A 19,645-nucleotide genomic window follows, 5' to 3' on the forward strand; every position below is an offset into this window, starting at 1 on the left:
AGCATTGCTTGGTCAGCTATTTCTCGAGTTACAGATAATACATGGTCAGTTCATGTTTGCTGGAGAGATTTATGTTACTCTTGTCTAGAGTCTAGTGCAAACAGCATGGTGCCAAAGCGCTTATGTAATCCATGCAATAACTATGCATTGGTTAGATGCCATTCTGTGAAAATCCATTACCATCATTTACTTTCTCTCTGAAATTGCATTAAAATGTCTGACTCCGTTTGTAGGACCACTTTGAGGACCACCATGAGACACAGTTAGAGTCACAGAGCTGATGGTGTTAGGAAGCTCAAGCCAAATTCCATCCCAACACTGTTTGTCTTCACCCCACCTACACCGCCCAGCAGACCCACCAAACGAAAACGGACTGAAGATGAACCATCTCTGAATGCAAACATTCAGAATGTATTCAGAATGTATTATACGCTATATAGTGTAAGAAGTAAAGATATTAAAGATTGTCTAATACAAAATGTATACTTTTACCGTAATATTTGAGATGTTTTAATGGCTCTTCCCTGATTTCACTGTTGATATTTTAATATGAATATTGAATATGAATTTTCCTGTTGGAGGATCTTCCTGAGAGTCTGTTGTTTAAATGTTGTACAAATTATTGCGTACTGCTAGGATTTGAATGCAAACATTCAGAATGTATTATAAGTTATAGTCTAAGAAGTAACCAAAGTTATTTTTATATTGCTAATTTCTGATTCATTTTTTATGAAAGAGAAAACTCTTTAATTGATAAACAAAATCATACGTGTATGGTCTTTTTTCCCTTGGGCATTAGTCATCAGTCAGACTTTTAACAATAGACACAGTCTGATCATGACACCTAAGTAGGCTACGAGAAGGGTTAATTTGATGTTTAGGGAAAATATTTATAGTCTAGATTAAAATAAATAACCAAGAAGTTGTAATTTTTAGCCAATGTCTCAATAAGTAATCGTAGGCTACACGGCAACGGCTATCGGAGAAGGTAAGGTGAAAGCGGCTCCACTGATAAGCAATCAGGGCTCCAGAGTGCGACCTAATTTCTTAAGGTGTGAGTTAAAATTTAATGAGGTCGCTCCGGTGCTACTTGCAGGAGGACGAGCAGATATGAAGCGGTCGATAGTAGATTATTTTAAGAAGAAAAATGTGTCGGAGGAGGAAACAAATGAGCCTGTTGGTGCTGGAGAAGGGTTAGCAGAGGAAGTCCCCTGAAGAGGACAGTGACAGGTTGGCGAAAGAGGCGGGGGGCAGTGGGGAGAAAAAATTGTTTTATAAAGTAAAGTATTGTTTTCAACAAAAATGGCTGGCGCAGTTCTCGTGGTTGCGTTATGAAGGACAAACCATGGTGTGTGTACTGCAGGACATGTGGCCCGTCCGTTGCAGGCAAAACACATTTTGTAAACGGGTCTACACAATTCAAAGTTCAGTCATTAAAATTACACAATGAAAGCCAAAAGCACAAGACGTGCAGGGACAGCTGCATCACATGAAGCTCCCAGTCTCTCCCCACCTCATTTAATCGGATAGATGAGACCAATCGGTCGACGGAGAATGAACAAATGATCATCAAGTTTAACACCGCCTACAACATCGCTAAAGAGGAACTCCCGTTCACAAAATGATGAAGAACGGACTGAACGTCAACCCCACATATTCCAACGACACTGCGTGTGCACAATTTGTGGGAGTTATAGCAGACACACTCAAGGGAAAGACCGCTGACAAAGTCGCATCCGCCCCCTACCTCTCGTTCATGCTTGACGGTTCCACTGACAAATCCACCAAAGAGTGCGAGATTATATATGCCCGTATCATTGAAGATGGAAAACCGTGCAATATTCTTATTGGCCATATTGTGGTTGAACATGCCCATGCAGAAGGTAAGGAGTGTGTCTCATTTCTGTTTCATATAGCCAAATGATAATAACTATATGGAAAAATGCTCTATAGGTTAATTATAATTTCCTTTAGAATTAAATTATTATTTAATGCCATCATGCCCAGGTATCTTATAAAAACACACAGAATAACGTGTGTGTGTGTGTGTGTAAATATAAATATTCCATGTTATGTGCTTAATTTAAAGGCGTTTATCTATCTTTATTTTTATTCTTTATCTATTTATTTGTCAATCTTTCATAAACATAAGGTCATGTATTAATAACACACTATACAAAGAAAAATATGGTGCTACCTAATTTGTTTTGGTGCTACTAAATGAAAAGCTAGGTGGCACCAGTGCTACCTGTGAAAAAGTTAGTCTGGAGCCCTGTAGGCGATGTAGGCATAATTGTCTGTCTTCTCGAGACGTTCAACGTGATATATTTGTAAAAGCGTTTCTTTTTTAGCAAAGTATGAGAAACCTTTTAACATTCACAAACAGTTTATGATGATAATGAGCGATTTGTTGCAACATCCCATCTTCGTTCTATTGGCAGACGTTGTACAGTGAGCTGACTTGGGTCTACAAGATGGCACCCATGATTTCAGTTGGCAGAACTGTCTCTATATACGGCTCTGCCCAGGGCTATGTGATGCACCCAGAGCAGCAATCACACCTCCATCATCAAATTTGCTGCTGCAATGGGTTGGTGCACCTGATCAGCAGAAACAACAATCAAATGGGCCTATACCTAAAAGGAGCCCTATGAATTAATAAGCCATTTAAAAGGTCGGATCCGGAGGTATGAGGCGGCCTTCATGGCGCATAACATGCAACACAATAACGCAAGCTTGCATAAAGCTCCCATTTGGTGAAAAGACTAGACTGCGTCGGGTTGGTTGAGAAGGTATTGGGAACCGCGACGTGGAGGAAAAAAGGATTGTTGCCTAGGATTGTCAGTCGGAGCCCTGCTGTAGCGGGCAGCGGGGCTGGGCGGGTAGCCCCGGGGTTGGCCAGCGTTCAGCAGGTAGCCCCGGGGGTGGCCAGCGGGCAGTGGGGTTCCGACGGACCGCTACCGTGGCAGCGGGGCTGGGCGGGCAGCCCCGGGGGTGGCTAGCGTTCTGCGGGGCTTTGACGGACAATCCTGGGCAACAATCCTTTTCTCCTCCATGTCGCGGTTCCCAATTCCTTCTCAACCAACCCGACGCAGACAACCCCGGGCAACAATCGCGGGCAACAATCCCCTTCTCCTCCATTTCGTTTCTCTGTTGAGTCTGTAGCCTACTTAATATTGACGTGGAAGTGGAAGAACCAGAGGCGTCTGAGAACCCGTCGCAGTCGTTTGAGATTCATAATATCATACGGAGGCGCAAACAGCTTTTGACCATGATAATATATATTATATAGAGATATCTAAATATAATATGATATTATTTAGATATAGAGCTCCAGGACTCCCGCCGGAGCACCCGGAGTGTTCAGTGTTCCACTGTAAACACTAGCGCATGGTACCGTGGCCACAAGCTGCTCAGGGCCACACTCCCACCCTCCACCTTGACCCGCCTCTAAAAACGGCACGTTTGTGGAGAGCTCATTGTGGGACTGGCTCGTAGTGGCTGTAACTCTGCTGCACCAAGGCTGAGTTTCTTGAACGTCTTCAAATACTGTATTAGGGGCCCACTAACACCTTTATTAAAGCATCCATAAAATAGCATGCCATGGGACCTTTAAACAAATAACATTTCCTAGCATTCAGCTAATATCTCCTCATGATCCAATAGCTATGCGACCCCTGAGGGTGTTGTAAAAAAAACTCTAAACTATGTAAACTACACTACCGTAATTTCCCACATATAGGCCGCATCGTGGACAAATCGCAAGCCTTTAATTTATGTATTAAAAAAACAATTGTGTGCATGAGAACGGTGAGAGCACATCAAACGTGCGTAGCAGCTAGGACCCGTCTTTCTTTACTGTCTCCGAGTGTGTGTCGCTGTTAAACCCCTGACAATGAGCTAGTTTACCATGATAAGACCGCCATATGAATCTGGAAAAAATGAATAAAGACAGGATTTGGTCTCCTATATTTCCTATGCAGGATAACTCATGTGTGTTTCCATTGAAAACAAGAAAATTCAAAGTGATCCTAAACCTACTCTACGTTCTGTTGGGCAAAAGCATCAACCAAGAAATTTAAACAAATAATACAAACTGAACTTCCTTCCATCATGCATAGCGTACATTTAAACAGATAAAAGAGCAGAGAGGAGCCAGCTCAATAAAAGCATCTTCCCTCATGGTATAATCTATCTATCTATAATCTATGGTATAATTCACCCCTGTGAGATGCGTGCCAGCTCACCAGCATAACCTGCAATGTCCACAAAACCAAGGAAATGGTTCCAACCCAATGTAGAAGAGTATATCACCCTTGTAGTTATGTGGCCCAGAACATTTGACTCGGACTGTAAGAAAAATAATAGCTTGTAGCCTGTAGAGGCCTAGACCTAATCACTAGTATCAAAAGAATGACCTGACAGGTGGTGAGTGATATGGCTGTGATCTAGCCCCCTAGTTCTAGCCAAAGCAGGTAGCCTCGGTCTAACATCTGCCGACAACAACCTGTATATCAAAGCAGCATCTTCCTCATGGTATAATCTGAAACCCCTGTCAAATGCGCTAGAGGGACTCACTTCACAACCAATAAGCTTTTATATAAGACAGGCAATTAACTTCCCTTCCCTCTCTCAAGCAGTCCGAGGGCGAAACAGAAATAAACTTTCAGATTTTCTACTTGTGTAGTATTTTCAATTACAGTATCTTCATTTTACAATTGTATCTCTATGCTTGTAAAATTTATATTAATGACCATTAATACTTACAAGACACTGCTTGAAAAGTAGATCAGGATCTTCACGTAGGAACACAGGAAGTCCTTTCATGGCTGCTTCCTTGCCGTGTCTGACGATGTTGGTGGTCTCAAAGAAAAAAAGAAAAAACAGAAAGATAGCTCTAATAATAGCAAGACTAATTGTAATTCAACAGATTGAATTTCATCTGGGCAAAAGTATTGTTTGGTACTGTACTGTGCACACACCTCATAATCAAGCTTTCTCAGTATCTCCTTCAGGTCCTTGCCAAACTCAGCAGTAGGGGCGCATATTTTTCTACAGCAGCTCTGAATGTTCCGAGTAGATCTTTGTTTGTAATACAGAAAAACTCCTCACAAATCTGTAAAATGCAGAAAAAAACAAATATGTACAGAGGAATAGTAAGTAAATAGGGAGAATTTGTAACCTGTCAAAAATTGTCTATAGCCATTATCATTTTTAAAAGCATTTACAGCCTCTCCAGGTTGTAGTGGGTGCCTGCTTGCGTGAATGAACGTGCGTGCACGTGTGTTCGTGCGTGTGTCGTCGCTTATTCGCTTCAAATACTTTCTTTTCTTTTCAAAACTTGGGAATTAATACGGCGCGGTAAATAAAGTATTTAAAGCGAATAAGGGACGCTGTTTTTGTTGTTTATTTGGTTTTGAACGAATAGTTTTGGACGCATGCATCGGCTTTGAGTTTGTTACTTTGAAATCACACACACACACACACACACACACACACACACACACACACACACACACACACACACACACACACACACACACACACACACACACACACACACACACACACACACACACACCTGCCCGAGTGATGCCGCAGCGCGTTGACTAGTCCGTTCTGAGGCGTCCATAGGCTTTATGGTTTGTGTGTTTGAAAGCCGTGACACTCCTTTACCAGTTGGCCTGAAATACTCGACTTGATTCGGAGGACTCACCTGCCTCAGCCATTTTTCATATCAAAGCAGTGAAGGCGTAGCCTGGCTCCGCCCGCCCACCTACCTACTTCCACCCAAATTTCATTTTCCCTTCAGTAGTCAGTCTGGGGCTGGGGCTTGTTAGTGGGATTTTGCCCGAACAAATTTCTGTGTGACCAATCAGCGAACAGAGGAAGTGGCTGAGAACGATGACGTCGAAGTAGCGACGTATTGTCAATGACAAGACCCAGCCTCGACAGTTGACTGCAAACATTATCTCTGTCCTTACTATAGAATATTAATGTAGAATTTGTAATTGTTCCTTGAACTCTAAAATTAAATGAACAAAACCTGCAGCTATCGTTGACAGACATCTTCACGCTTCATCTTGTTTTGTTTGTGTACACAGCCTGCGCATGCGCGCAACGTATCGGCCGGTCCCGGCGTATGACATACGTCACGACCAAACGCTATTGCGATTGGTTATGGCAGATCCAGAGTGGCACTGGGCAGATCCAATAGTTTTAAACTTCAACAGACACCCGCCTCCAAGTGAGTGAACGTTTGCCAATTACAGCAGTTCCAGACCTTCTGTACAAATGAAATGAAGTACGATGGTCTGGTAGCACCAGGCTAGGCCAGTTTAGGGGGTATTGCCTAATTTCATTGTCCGAGACGTGCAATGCAATTCAGCGCGCCAAAGCGTCAGCTTGTTTCATTAACCAAGTTGTACAATGATATTTGAACAAGGAAGTCGAGAGCCGGAAACAGAGACAGCTCGCCTTCAAAGTAAAGCTCGCCTTAGAAGTAAAAGTCGTGCGTTTTGAAGCGTGAATTTAATTTAAGGAGAGCTAAACGTAATAAATAAACAAATGGCCTAAAGAGTTGTTCAAAAGTTTCAACCATGCAACCAACTATATCATTCATTTGTTCACTTAATTTATTATCGTTGTGCAACCAGGACTATTGGTTGGTTAGCTCCGCTGGTCTGGATACGTCACCTATTCTTCTGATTGGTCGTAGTGTTATCCAATTGCATGCAGTGATATTTTCAAATGCATGCTTGGTTCCGCCCCTTGAGTTGGGCCATTTTCATTACTCGTTGCCAGACCTTACAGCTTTCTAGATGTGGGTCTGGATTTCCAGGCTATTGTCTTTGGGAAATTTGTTGGGTGTGTATATATTTGTATCATTGTATGCATTCAAAGTGAATCGCCCATGTGGATTCACTGGCCTCTGTACAGGACTTTTCTAAATGGTAAATGGTAAATGGACTACATTTATAGAATGCATCGAGTCAACCATGCAGACAGCAAGCTCGTCGGGAGCAGCTAGGGTTAGGTGCCTTGCTCAGGGACACCTCGACACTCATCTAGGAGGAGCCGGGGATCAAACTAGCAACCTTGCAGTTACAAGCCAACCCTGCTCTACCTCCTGAGCTGTTGTGTGAAGTGTGTAGTAGTAGTGGCAATTATTTAATTTGGATATTCATGCATACATAGGAGGACACCAACCTCTTTGGCTGATGTATTGGCCAGGACTGCAATCCATGTGTCCCTGAGCTGCCATACATCCACCCCTCTTGGATTCCTTACAGAAGTATCCATCCAGTACCTCACACAGAGTATCTGATGTGGTTGTACAGTGCTTTTTTACCTTCAAACCTAGACCTGCCAATCACAATGCAGTTACAGAGAAACCCGATGGAACACAAGAGTTGTTTGAGGAGGTGTTGAAATATAATGAATTATAAACAAAAGGTGACTATACCTGGAGAACAGTCTGTGCAAGTGGAGCATTGTTTACGCCCATTCTGGCCATTGTTGAAAGTACCATCGCTGCACGGCAGACACACTGTGTATTTTCTCGGCGTACAGTCCTCAGAAACACGGTAGCCTGTGGGACAGAAAACGGACAGAATTGGACTGGATATTTTTTCCCTAAATCAAATATATATATATATATATATATATATATTTCAATATTTAAATTTATCAATATTGGAGGTATTTCACTCTTACCAGGTAGGCATGCAGGACAACACTCATTATGCACTATTGAATATTCGTCCCAGGGACATCTTGTTGATACATTGGTAATGGCAATTACCAATGGCAGAGTATTAGTACAACTAAATGGAGGAAAGGATGTCGATTATTCATTCCAGTTTGGATCATCATTATCAGGAAGTTTCGTTGTGTGGCGGACACAACTGGAAGACTGGAAATGTCTGTGAAAACGATAAAAACAAAAAGACTTAGAAGCTAACAAAATGTAAATAAGACTAAACAGTACACAAAAGAATAAACAATATTAGTAGAAGCAATGTTAGTGTAAAGGCAATAAAGAAATATAAATAAATTCAGTTTAAGTAATATTTGAAAACGATGAATTATTATATATTAGCGTCTGCGCACACACACACACACACACACACACACACACACACACACGCTTTAGCACGCTCACATGGTGCTAAATTGGTGGACATCTTGGTGGACATCTTGGTGGACATCTTGGTGGACATCTTGGTCTTGGTGGACATCTTGGTCTTGAAGACGACGGGTGTGGGTGGGGGTGGAGCTGGAGCCGGGCGTGGGGACCATGGCGGTGGTGGTGGTTCTTCTTCTTGTAGTCGTGGTAGTGGCTGGTCCTCTGCCCCTTCTTCGGTGGTCCCGGGGCGGCGGGGAGGTTTGGGTGTGGTGCCGAGCAGACCGACTTCTGGACGGAAAGTAACTAAAATCACAACGTTATTCAGTGGCATTCTTAAATTAGTGGGGTCGGGGTGCTGTGTGTCAGAGGAGAAGAGAGAGACAGAGCTTACCTTTGACCTTCCACTTCACCCTGTGCTCCCTCTGGTTGAAGTCGACGGGAGTGTCGTAGTGGTTGATGAAGGGCGTGCTGGGGTAGGTCCCATTATACATCTGACGCTGTGTACATGTCTGAGACACACACACACCTATTACTGATCTTGCAAAAAGGGCACATGCTCGCTACATTTTTTGATAATATTCATCTTTAGATTATAAATTTGATTCATTATTTGCTTTGGAGAAAATGAAGAAAGGGAGAGCAGGGTAAAGAGATAGAGGGAGGGGCGAGAGGAGAGGATGCTGCGGTGCGGACTGAAGCGGCGACTCACGTGGCCAAAGTGCCCCTTTCTGGAGCAGTTGTAGCAGTAGGCGGGCGTCCTGCCCTGGTCCTCTTCCTCAGAGTGCTGCGGAGGACCTTTCCTTGTCTGTAGTGAGCAGGGGAGAGAGACAGAGAGCAGGGGAGAGAGACAGAGAGCAGGGGAGAGAGACAGAGAGTAGGGGAGAGAGAAGACGCATATGAATAATCACAAAAAAAAGGTAAGCCTATCAGAACGACGCCACACTGCCTGTCAGAACACCCCTCCAGCGTCAGCGTGTTTAAAAGTGACATGTTATACCACCAGGTGTGAGTGCGATTAGCCGTTGCAAGCGAGCGTGTCCACCTAGATGTGCGCTGGATAGATCAGTCTACCAGCCAGTGGACTGTAGCGAACGTTACTCATCTATCCGTTGTACATCTAGGTGCACACGCCCACTGTGATGTCAGAAGAGGGCGATTTTTAAAAAACGGCTCGTAAGGGCTAATCCCACTCCCACCTGGTGGTATAATATGTCACCTTTAAGAGCAGGATGCTGGGAGTCCCACAGCAGGTTAGCCCTCTGCCGCTGTCACCCGATAGCCTCCATTAATATTTCACATCAATGACATTGTGTGACGAACATCTGCTTTCAGAAAAAAAGGCCTACTAGTAAACTAGGCCTAGGCTATTCACATGAAATAAAACAATAAAACATTGAGGCCATTCTACAAAGCACACTGGGTAATAACAAATTCAACCCATGGACTCGTGGTGAAACCGCACAAGTCTCCACAAGTAACTTACAACTTGTATCTTACAACTTGTAACTTGCAACTTACGTAACTTACGTAACTTAGGGACTGTTCGTTATTTATTTTAAGACCCACCGGAGGGATTTGGACCTCTGATCACTTTATGCATAACCCCCCCGGCGATATAATTTTATTTTGACATGACCCTGCAATCAACATGGCAGAATTAATATGACCCCCCCCCCCCAGACAATTCATTATCAACTCAATATGTCACATCACAAATATTGAGTGACGAATGGTCAGTTATTAATATTTCACATCAATGACATTGTGTGACGAACTTCTGCTTTCTGGAAAAAGGCCATTCACATGAAATAAAACAATAAAACATTGAGACCATTCCACAAAGCACACTGGGTAATAACAAATTCAACCCATGGACTCGCTCCCTGAGTCATTGTTTATTTTAGTAGATATAGCCAAAGCTGACATTTTTTTCTGTTTCTCAGATGAGCGTCAATTTGAGAGCTTTAACTACATGCTACCACCTTCCTCAAATGCATTACAAAGGCTGTCGTTTGCACAATTTCACAAATAATCACTGCTCGCTCACTGAAAGAATATGTGAAGAATACGTATATTTATGGGGGGGCGTCCAAACTGATCTCTCTTGCTTCACTCGAAAGCCACAGCGCAAGGCCAAGGAGGAGTAACTGCTACTCAGCAAAAAACGAACATGAAGGATAAACGTGGCATGCAGAGGGGTAGGTGCCTGAAGTGCGACGAATGCGTGGACTATGACCTGCCACCACAGGACTGCCTGAGGCTACTGCAGCTACTGCAGCTAACCTAACCCTATATGTAGGCTACTGTAGTGTATATAATATTGGTGAAACACGACACTGCCAATGTGGCAGTTCCATGCGCAAAGAACGTTTCGGGAAACACATGTGATTTTAAGGTAGAACTTAAAGTAGGCTAGAGGTTACGAATGACGTAGCATTAAGAAGGCGCCCCCCCCAGACAGAAAAATGTTGTGTGACCCACCCCTCAACAAAGAATATTATGACATAACCCCCCCCCCCCCTATTTTCCTCCGGTGGTCCATTCCATTAATTCAGAACGGTCCCTAATTAACTAAAACATTATGCAAGAACGTAAATCTTGGGTAACTGCTGGATCTCTCTCTCTCTCTCTCTCTCTCCACAAGTGGAATTTCCTAACAAGTACATCTCTGGATTCGCAAATAAAAAGATGAACCATTAAATTGTTTGTCTTATTGCCAGCACTGTGATGTATTATAATGATGTACAGTTGTGCATGGGATAGACTGGTGTCATCCATGAATGGAGAGGTTGAAGCCACTGAAGTTGCCTCGTTTTTAAACTTCTTTTTTTTTTGTTGTTTTATTGCATTAAAAAACGACTTGCAGGGAGAACAGAAGTACACTTTGTTTTGGATGCAACTAAATGAATGCCCCCCCCCCTTATTAAAATCCAAAATACTTATTTTGTGTGTCCCTCACTTGTTTCTGTATCTTTTTTAGTTTTTATTCTGCTCACCTTATGGTGGAAAGACACGACTGTGTCCTCAATGTTCTGTTGGTGCTCCCTCGACCAATAGAAGCACACTGTTCCCCTCAATTATCCAACTGTTCTGTGTTTTCAATAAAGATCTTAACTCCAAATAATGGGGTTGTCTCCTTGATCATTTCTCATAGAGCTGATGCACTCTGCCACTACACTCCATGGTATGTTATGGTATTTTCATTCTTTCTTACCGATGGAAACGGTAGTTGGCCACCACCCGCTCATTGACCTGTGGCACCTCATGCAACGTTGCTGTTTAAAATGTGGGCACCCCGCAGTCCGAGAGCCAGTCCCCACAGGATCCCTTCAAGCTCTGCAGGTCCTCCTCAGTGTGACACGCCTTCAACTTTTCACAAAGAGAAAAAAAAAAAAGCTTTGTCTTCAATTTGCTGTGTTGGTATGCTGTGCAATAATGCAAATATCTACATCTTTATATGAAAAAGAAAATAAGACATCCTCTAAAGTAACTTGTCTTTACTTTATCATTGCAACACACGTCAGAATTTTATTAACATCACCTGTTGCAGTTTTCCCCCTTTCTCCTCATCGAGCAGCACCTCTATGTCATGTAAACAGCCCTGTTAATGGACCTGGGCCACCGTGGGACACCGCATTGTAGTACTTCCAATGCTCCAGGGCATGAAGGTCAAAAGAAAAGAAAAAAGGTCATTTGGGCGTCCCTCAAAGACCCCGAGGGTTCCCTGAATCGCCATCATTAGGAGTCTGTAAAGCAGAGCACAGGGGAAAAGTCGTTTGATAGTGTGGATTAAAGGGAAACTACATAACCTGAACAGGGGAAAAGTAATTGAAACTGGATTAAAGGGAAACTAGATGACGAGAACATTAGAAAAGTAATTGATACGGTGGCTTAAAGAGAAACTAGATAACCAGAACAGTAGAAAAGTAAAATACTTTACAGTAACACATTACTTCAAGCAGCATTTGGACTTTACCTTTGGAATTCCCTCCTGGGCCCACTGTAGTCATCCGCCATTTCATTCACAAATTCAATATGTGGCTCTCTTTGCCACTGGAAGTAGGGGCGGCTCAGCACCGAGCAGGCACTTTTCAAAATATGTCGCCGGTGTACAACGATGGCCAATGGCCGCTCCTGGTCAATGTGCTCCACTGGAAAATCTGTAAGGAGCTGATCAAGGCTAACCTATTATGTGTAACAAAAACATAACAATTACTGTGTGATGTAATGCAATTCACACAGATCATGACAATATTACATGGAGAGTACAATAACAGTCTATAAACAGTCTAATACACTTGATGTTCTTACAGCTGTTGGGTCAGATCCAGAAGCAATGGAGACCTCCTCCACATCCGATCCGGACAGCTCGTCATCATCAATGATGTAGAATTCCCCTCTAGAACAAAATAGATAACAATAGAATCGAAATAGAATTATAGGCCAGGAATCTATGATACAGACAAAAATGTATTAGTTATGCACTTCGTTCATCCGAATCAGCACAATCCCGTTCATTTTGCTGCGAAATCTTTTGATTGATTGATTGATTCTTTTAATGTCCACACAGCCACACTGGTGGAATTTGTTTTCAGTACAGCTCCTTGGTACAGGTTCCAACATTACAATAAACATAAAACATAACATAGATATACATAATACATAAGGGCCGTGCTTAATCCTCAGCGTTCAGAGTTCAGAATGTTAATTGCAATAGGAATAAAAGCTTTTTTGAAGTGGGTTGTTTTGGAGGCAATTTTCCTATGACGCCTCCCAGAGGGCAGTAGCTGGAAGGCAAAGTGTGCAGGGTGTGTGGGATTAGAGATGATCTTGTGGGCTCTGCATAGTGTCCGTTTGCGGTAGAGTGATTCAAGAGATTGGAGGGGTGAGACAATCATTTTGGATTCTCTGTTAATGATGCACTGTCATTTCTTCCGGGAGAGTGAGGCCCCATCCACACAGAGCCGATTTTTTGGTGAAACCGCATAAGGCAAGGCAAGGCAACTTTATTTATATAGCACCTTTCATACACAAGGCAGACTCAAAGTGCTTCACACACAAACATTGTCACACAACAAAAGAAAACAATAGTTAAGTAAAAAGTAAAATAGATAGAAAATAAAGGCAAAGTTAAAAAAAAACATTTTAGAAAGGCAGAGTTTTAAAAAATGCATTTTAGAAAGTGAGAAAATAAAGGCAAAGTTACTAATAACATAAAAATAATAAATAAATAAATAAAATAGAAGCATTGTAGATTTAAGTCTCCACAAGTAACTTACAACTTGTAACTTGCAACTACGTAATAGGCACTAGGCATTCTCTAAAATTATTCAGATTTAGAAAGTGTTGGTGGTTGAATGTAAGGGGATGGTTGTAACACTTGTTAAAAATGTGTTACAATCCACCCCACCTCTGTCCGATATTGTTTATATAAACGCTCAACACAAAGAAAAATACACATCCTGAATGTTTGCACCCTGAGGGCCTCCACTGTCTCACTACTGAAACCTTAGCGATAACAATGACTCACCATGGTTACCAGATTAGTTTGCATAATGTGTAAGCAAGCATATGGAACACTGGAACCATATTCACTTTACGTCTTTTGCACTTTGCCCTGACAAAAAGATCACTCTGGGGTGACAGCAGTAGCCTGGTGGCAGAAATAGTGTAAAGAGTTACGGAGAGTTGGAATAATCACACAAAACGCGGACAAATTAATTTGGTGCCATCAGAAGAAAAATGAAAACACTAAACAGAGTTATTTTTAAGCCACTGTTCTCATCTCTGCAGTGCCTATTTTAGGTAAGATGTTCTCCAGTAAATCATTTATTAACCATCAAGAATAATGCAGTCGTGCATGGGCAGGTAGCTGTCAGTATATAATTGTTTGATGTATTACTATTAATCAATGTCCATGGATTGTATGATTCTATCTTGGGACCTTGCCGCTTCTAGGGAATTCTTTGGTTCGTAACACACAAACATCTTCCACCAAGACATGGAATCAAAGATATGTATAGTGTCCAGCCATTGCACACATGGCCACTTAGTATTCAACGTAAACCAAAAGGACTGAGTGTGGGTCTGGAAACCTTTGAACTTTGCTTGCTAAAGAAGTTCTGCGTGCTTAGATTTGAACTTTACTGCAAGAGATGGAAGGGATGGTTCTCAGGCAACCGGCTAAGCCCCGCCTACAAACTAGTAGTACCAAAGTTTTTTTTTTCTCAAACCCTGCTGTGGTGTTGAAATCGCCTTTAACTTTGTGTGATGCTACTACTGTTGCTTTTGTAGCGCAAATGGACTTCCCTAAACGAGTATTGAAGCGCATAGTTTGACGAAAATACAACTTTTTCATATATTTTTTATATATAGCCTACATTTTTTTTAGTCCGGCAAACTTCCAGAAAAGAATTCATTTTGCAGTGCATAATCTTCTGTTTCCTATGCGTGCATTAGTTGACCGTCTTGAGGGTAAGTTTTGCTGTGTTATCCAAGCAATGCATGACTCCCATTGATTCAATGGGAGCCAAAAAATGTATCGCTTTGCTGATCTGCTCATGGCATACGTTTGTTTGACAGAAAGCATTGTTAAAAAATATTGTGTTATGTTTTACATAACATGTCTGTGGTCATTTGACCGAGGAATAGCCTACTGTGGTCGGACGTCCGTCCACATTCCATCGAGTCTAGTCGAAGTCCATCGAGGCGTGGACAACTCGTTTCACCATAAAGTCGTTTTGATAAGACAAGAGTTGATTATATAGGTCATTCAACACGTGAGGTGTCTACTGTGAAAAACAAAATCGTTCAAAAAAAGTTATGTTCACAGGGGGTGAATCTTTGCAAAATCATGCCTTCTTCGGAATACATGGCTGGGAGCGTTTCAGGTAAGCCTAAATGACATGGTATTAAAACGCATTTTTAATAACATAAGTGGAGTCGACTTTCAGTAACCTTGTGAAATGTGTGATGCCAGGAGCGCTTGGAGTGGTTGTAGGACATCCGATGGATACGGTCAAGGTGATATCTCAAATTGGCCTGTTGACTCTTGTAGCCATTACATTTAAAATAGGTATATATTATTTTTTTAAATAATAAATCAAATCATTTCAATCCTATTGTCACATTTCATCTCCAGGTACGGCTACAGGTGCATACTCAATATAACGGTATATTCGACTGTGTGGCCAAAACATTTGCCAACGAAGGGGTATGTAGGCTGATAATAAGGAAGTAATACCTAATCATATTTATTTGTATAAGTGGCCTTTATTAATTACTGTATGTCCCGTTTGCTTTGCGAAGCTCCATGGGTTCTTCAAGGGAATGGCGTTCCCCGCTCTGACCTCGGGCCTCTCCAACTCCGCCATCTTCGGTTCTTATTGCAGCGCTCTGGATTACCTAACGCGGTCGCGGCCAGGCGACCGCGTCAACGGCAAAGACGCCCCCGCAGCGCACGTCTTCGCGGCCGGCTGTTTCTCTGGCCTAGTGGGGGTAATGGAGGCGCCGCAAATGTCACTCTTCTTTACAATCAACCAATCACTCAGAGCGCCATCTTCAACATGGAAAGGCAATGTGCTAAAAAGTGTAGTGCTCATTTCCCAGCCGTAAGGTTCCGGGTTGGATTTCTCCCCCCCCCCCCCGACTAACTGCAGCCTACCTGTTGGGAACACTTGAGCAAGATGCCCCTCCCCCTTAATGACAGGTATCTGAATTAAGTGTCAAGTCGTTTTGGTTAAAAGCATCTGCCAAATAACTAAATATCCATGGCCGTTTGAAAGAATCTCATCCTAGTCACAATTTGTTTATAATGTTTCATAATGTCATAGTCATCATAATTTGGACGTTTTTATCCAAAATAACTTCCCGTGACTTCAGATACCGATCACTAAGGGGCAAGCAGGGGTATGGGGGGGGGGGGGCGAATCTTTCTAAGGACGCCAAACAGGTTAGACTGCGGTCATTGGGGATCGAAACCAGTACCCGTGGACTTGCGGTTGAGTACCCTTACGCCACACAACACCTTCTGACTATCAGGTGGTGATCATGGCCCCCGTTGACCTGGTGAAAGTGCGTCTGCAGGGCCAGGCCAGTGGAGAGCGCTACCGAGGGCCCCTCCACTGTGTCTCCACCATACTGCGGGAGGAGGGGCCCCGCGGCCTCTACCGCGGTGCGCTGGCCCTAGCCCTGAGGGACGTCCCCTGCTACGGCCTGTACTTCCTGCCCTACGAGCTGGTGAGGCGGGCCCTCACGGAGCCGGACACACAGTCGGGTGAGAGGCGGGGCTTCACACTCTGTTTGAATGAAACATTCAAACTTTGTGGTGTAGATTCAAAAAATTTATGATTACACATTGATGAAGAGAAACTTCTTTTAGGACACGTCTGCCAGCGAAATATTTGATTTAATATTAGAGCATGATCATGTGAAAGTACAGACAACAAAGTTACATTCAGTGAGACAATGGGTGAACACAATTCTTATAGGGAAATGTTTGCATTGTGGGTAGGGAATATACAGTTAACAAAGGTAAGTGGGAGTGACCATTCTGGAGCATTTAGGATTGGCGGGAGAGGCCAAGTTAATATGTAATACACTATGGGGGAAGTGGACATGTCTGCAAGCCTGTAAGACAGGGCTGCAATACAGTTAAAAAAATCTACACAACAAAGAAGTCAGTCAATTGGCCTGGCCTCAGTATCAGACTCAGTGGCTCCAGTGGGAATGCAAATCTGAACTACCTTAACCTCTCTCAGTTAGAGAGAGGAAGAGTGGTATCTTAAGGTCCAAGTAGAATGTAAACAGTTCCTTTTAGATTGACTAGTAATTATATAAACAAGGTTAATGTAAGGTTTATAATTGTGTATTATAGTTATGATTAATATTTCCACGACACACATACACTACTTCATCATCAAAATCATTCAATCAATCAAATATGTAACTAGAACTGCCAAGCTGGGAGTCAAACACCTTAACGACTCATTTAGTAAAATTGGTCTGTATCTGTAACTAATGGTGGTCTAGTATAACAGTACAACACCATGGTCTTTCTGTACATGGAAACCCAAGTAGCATCATCTCCAGTAGGCTACTTATAGTGATAAGTACAATTTTATTTTTGCAAAGGTAAATCTCGGTGTAAGCTACTATACAAGATGTGTGTAGTGGTGCAGGTGAAAATACAGATACAATGTACAGTTACACAACAATGTACAATATGACCACCTCAGTGTTGGAACCCAATTCAAAATGGCCGCCTGCTGTGATTGTGTCAACGTACCAGTAACCCAGATGTCTCCTTGCAACCTTGACCCTCCAGGGACGTTCGCCGTGCTGATGGCCGGGGGCACCGCGGGCGTGGTGACCTGGGCCTGTGCCACGCCCATGGACGTGGTCAAGGCCCGGCTGCAGCTGTCCGGGGCCGGGGGCCGGCACTACCGTGGGGTCGCCCACTGCATCCTGGTGAGCGCCCGGGAGGAGGGGCCCCGCGTGTTCTTCAGGGGCCTCCTGCTGAACAGCGCCCGGGCGTTCCCCGTCAACGCCATCACCTTCCTCAGCTACGAGAGCCTGGTGAGGGTCCTGCGGGGGGGCTGAAACCCGGGATGGAGGTCCAAGGGCACACTGGGTACACGCTAGTCCGGGGGGGGGGGGGGGCGTTGCTAAGAAATGGTACTGGGGGAATGCCAGTACTGAGCAGAGGATAAACAGGGGGTGGTGTGGTTTTTCGTTGACTCTGCCTACTCCTTGTTAAAAACGGACCCTGCACTGCTACATTATTGACGACTCCACAGCAGGATCACAGCGCCTCCAGTGGTCGAAATGTACCGGCAAAACCAAACAAACAGCATCCGAGGCAAACTACCAACATTAAGTCTACAATGTTGTCCTTCTTCTACAAGCTCTGTAGCTCATCAACCAAAGAGGGAGGCGGTTTCATGGCTGTTTGGTTCTTGCTGTAGCCTTTCATGCCAACGGTGTACAAGACACGCCGTCGCCTGTTGCACTGTGGGCTTCGTCTTTCCCCTGTTGTCCAGGAGACATGGAGATAGTGTCTCCAGAAAGCCTTTTTTTTTTTGCTCCCCTTCGTTGGTAGCATAATTCATAATTTGCTTTGGTGAAGTGCGATTGTTATTTTTCCTAATCTGTATTTTTCAATGATATACACACGTAAGAATGTATTTATAAGATGCCATGTAGATAAGTATATGTAACCTTTTAAAAATAATTTTCCCTGTGAGCCATATTGAAACACAATTTTTTACACATTTAACCGCATTTTCTTGTACATTTTGTTGAACTCAGAACGCAGGTTATCTCCTTTCTTGGTAATAACAATGCATATCCCACATGCCACCAGCAGGGAGCGCTGTTTCACCCTCCCTGCCGTTGAGATACCTGCAGCTGCTCTACACTGAGTTATGAGTAACTTGAATTATGTTTACACAACGGCTATGGCCATGCCTTCTTTAGTCACTCCGATATTGGTTCTTGGATGGTCCATGGCCAAACCTGTTGTTTTGGATGTCAAACTGCTAAAATATGTAATTTAATGTTAGCATTATAGAAAAAAAATAGCACATCACATACCTGGGCCTAAATGTATATTGTTTTGCTTATGTTCAAATAAGCTTGAACCTTGAACAGCATTACAAAGCACCAAATTACACCCATGTTTTTTTTGATTTGCGCACTAATGCCAATCATAGTTTTGTAAAGGTTTTAAAATTGTTAAAAAAAAAATGTTATCGCATGTCCATTAAAAAATATCTTTAATAAAAAGCATTGGTCCAAAACATGCCTTCAGTTGAATAAGATATTATATTCACTTAACATTGTTCAAATGTTACAATGCCAAAACAAGATTATTTCCATATGAATGTACAGTATCCACTGGGTAGCGAGAAAGCCTTATTGCTACATCTCATAGTAAGACATTCATCGAAGTCAATCAACGTATGACTGTAATACATCCCACCTAGTGGTGTAGACACAGAAAAAAATCGACTTGGTGGTAGTGGTATTGGTAAAGCATTAAAAACTAACTGAAATCTCGCCACAAAAAAGAATGTTACAGATTCCCTTGTTGCCGGGGAAACGTGCTAAATGGATGGAGGAAATGAAAAAAGTTTCCTCTGCGGGCCCACCTCTGGGCGAAATCATGATCACCTTAACAAGTACGTCTGGAATGTCTCGACGGAGGGAAAAAGGGAAACCGACGGCTACCTAGAAAATGTCCCTGTAGAAAAGCTGAGCTCAGGTGAGAATCCCGACTATGGGACTAAACAAAGGAGCGGTCAGCTCCTTAGGTTCTCGCGGTTGCTCTTCTGAAACGAGGTTAAGGCTTCACCACGACATCACTTCTTTTTTTCCCCCTCCAAACAAAAAAAAAAGACTGCAGGCTCAAAAGGCTACAAAAGGAACGTTATCCTGAGTGCTTTTATATGTGAGGCTCCCTGAACCGACGCACATCGCGTCGGGTGCAGTTCATTGCACGGACCTCTCCGATGCCTC

General features: G+C 43.0%; 1 protein-coding gene across 1 annotated transcript; it reads left to right on the forward strand.

The window, feature by feature from the left end:
* Window positions 1-15,136: 15,136 nt before the first annotated feature.
* On the forward strand, window positions 15,137-17,728 carry slc25a45 (solute carrier family 25 member 45; the record flags this gene model as incomplete). Its single annotated transcript, XM_084479766.1, has 5 exons — window positions 15,137-15,151; window positions 15,270-15,341; window positions 15,437-15,625; window positions 16,169-16,403; window positions 17,454-17,728. 5 exons carry the CDS (start codon window positions 15,137-15,139, stop codon window positions 17,726-17,728), a joined length of 786 nt encoding a protein of 261 aa, XP_084335892.1.
* Window positions 17,729-19,645: the final 1,917 nt, after the last annotated feature.

The sequence above is a fragment of the Micromesistius poutassou genome (genome assembly GCF_964030765.1).
Source record: "Micromesistius poutassou genome assembly, chromosome: 15".
In the NCBI taxonomy this organism is placed as follows: domain Eukaryota; kingdom Metazoa; phylum Chordata; class Actinopteri; order Gadiformes; family Gadidae; genus Micromesistius; species Micromesistius poutassou.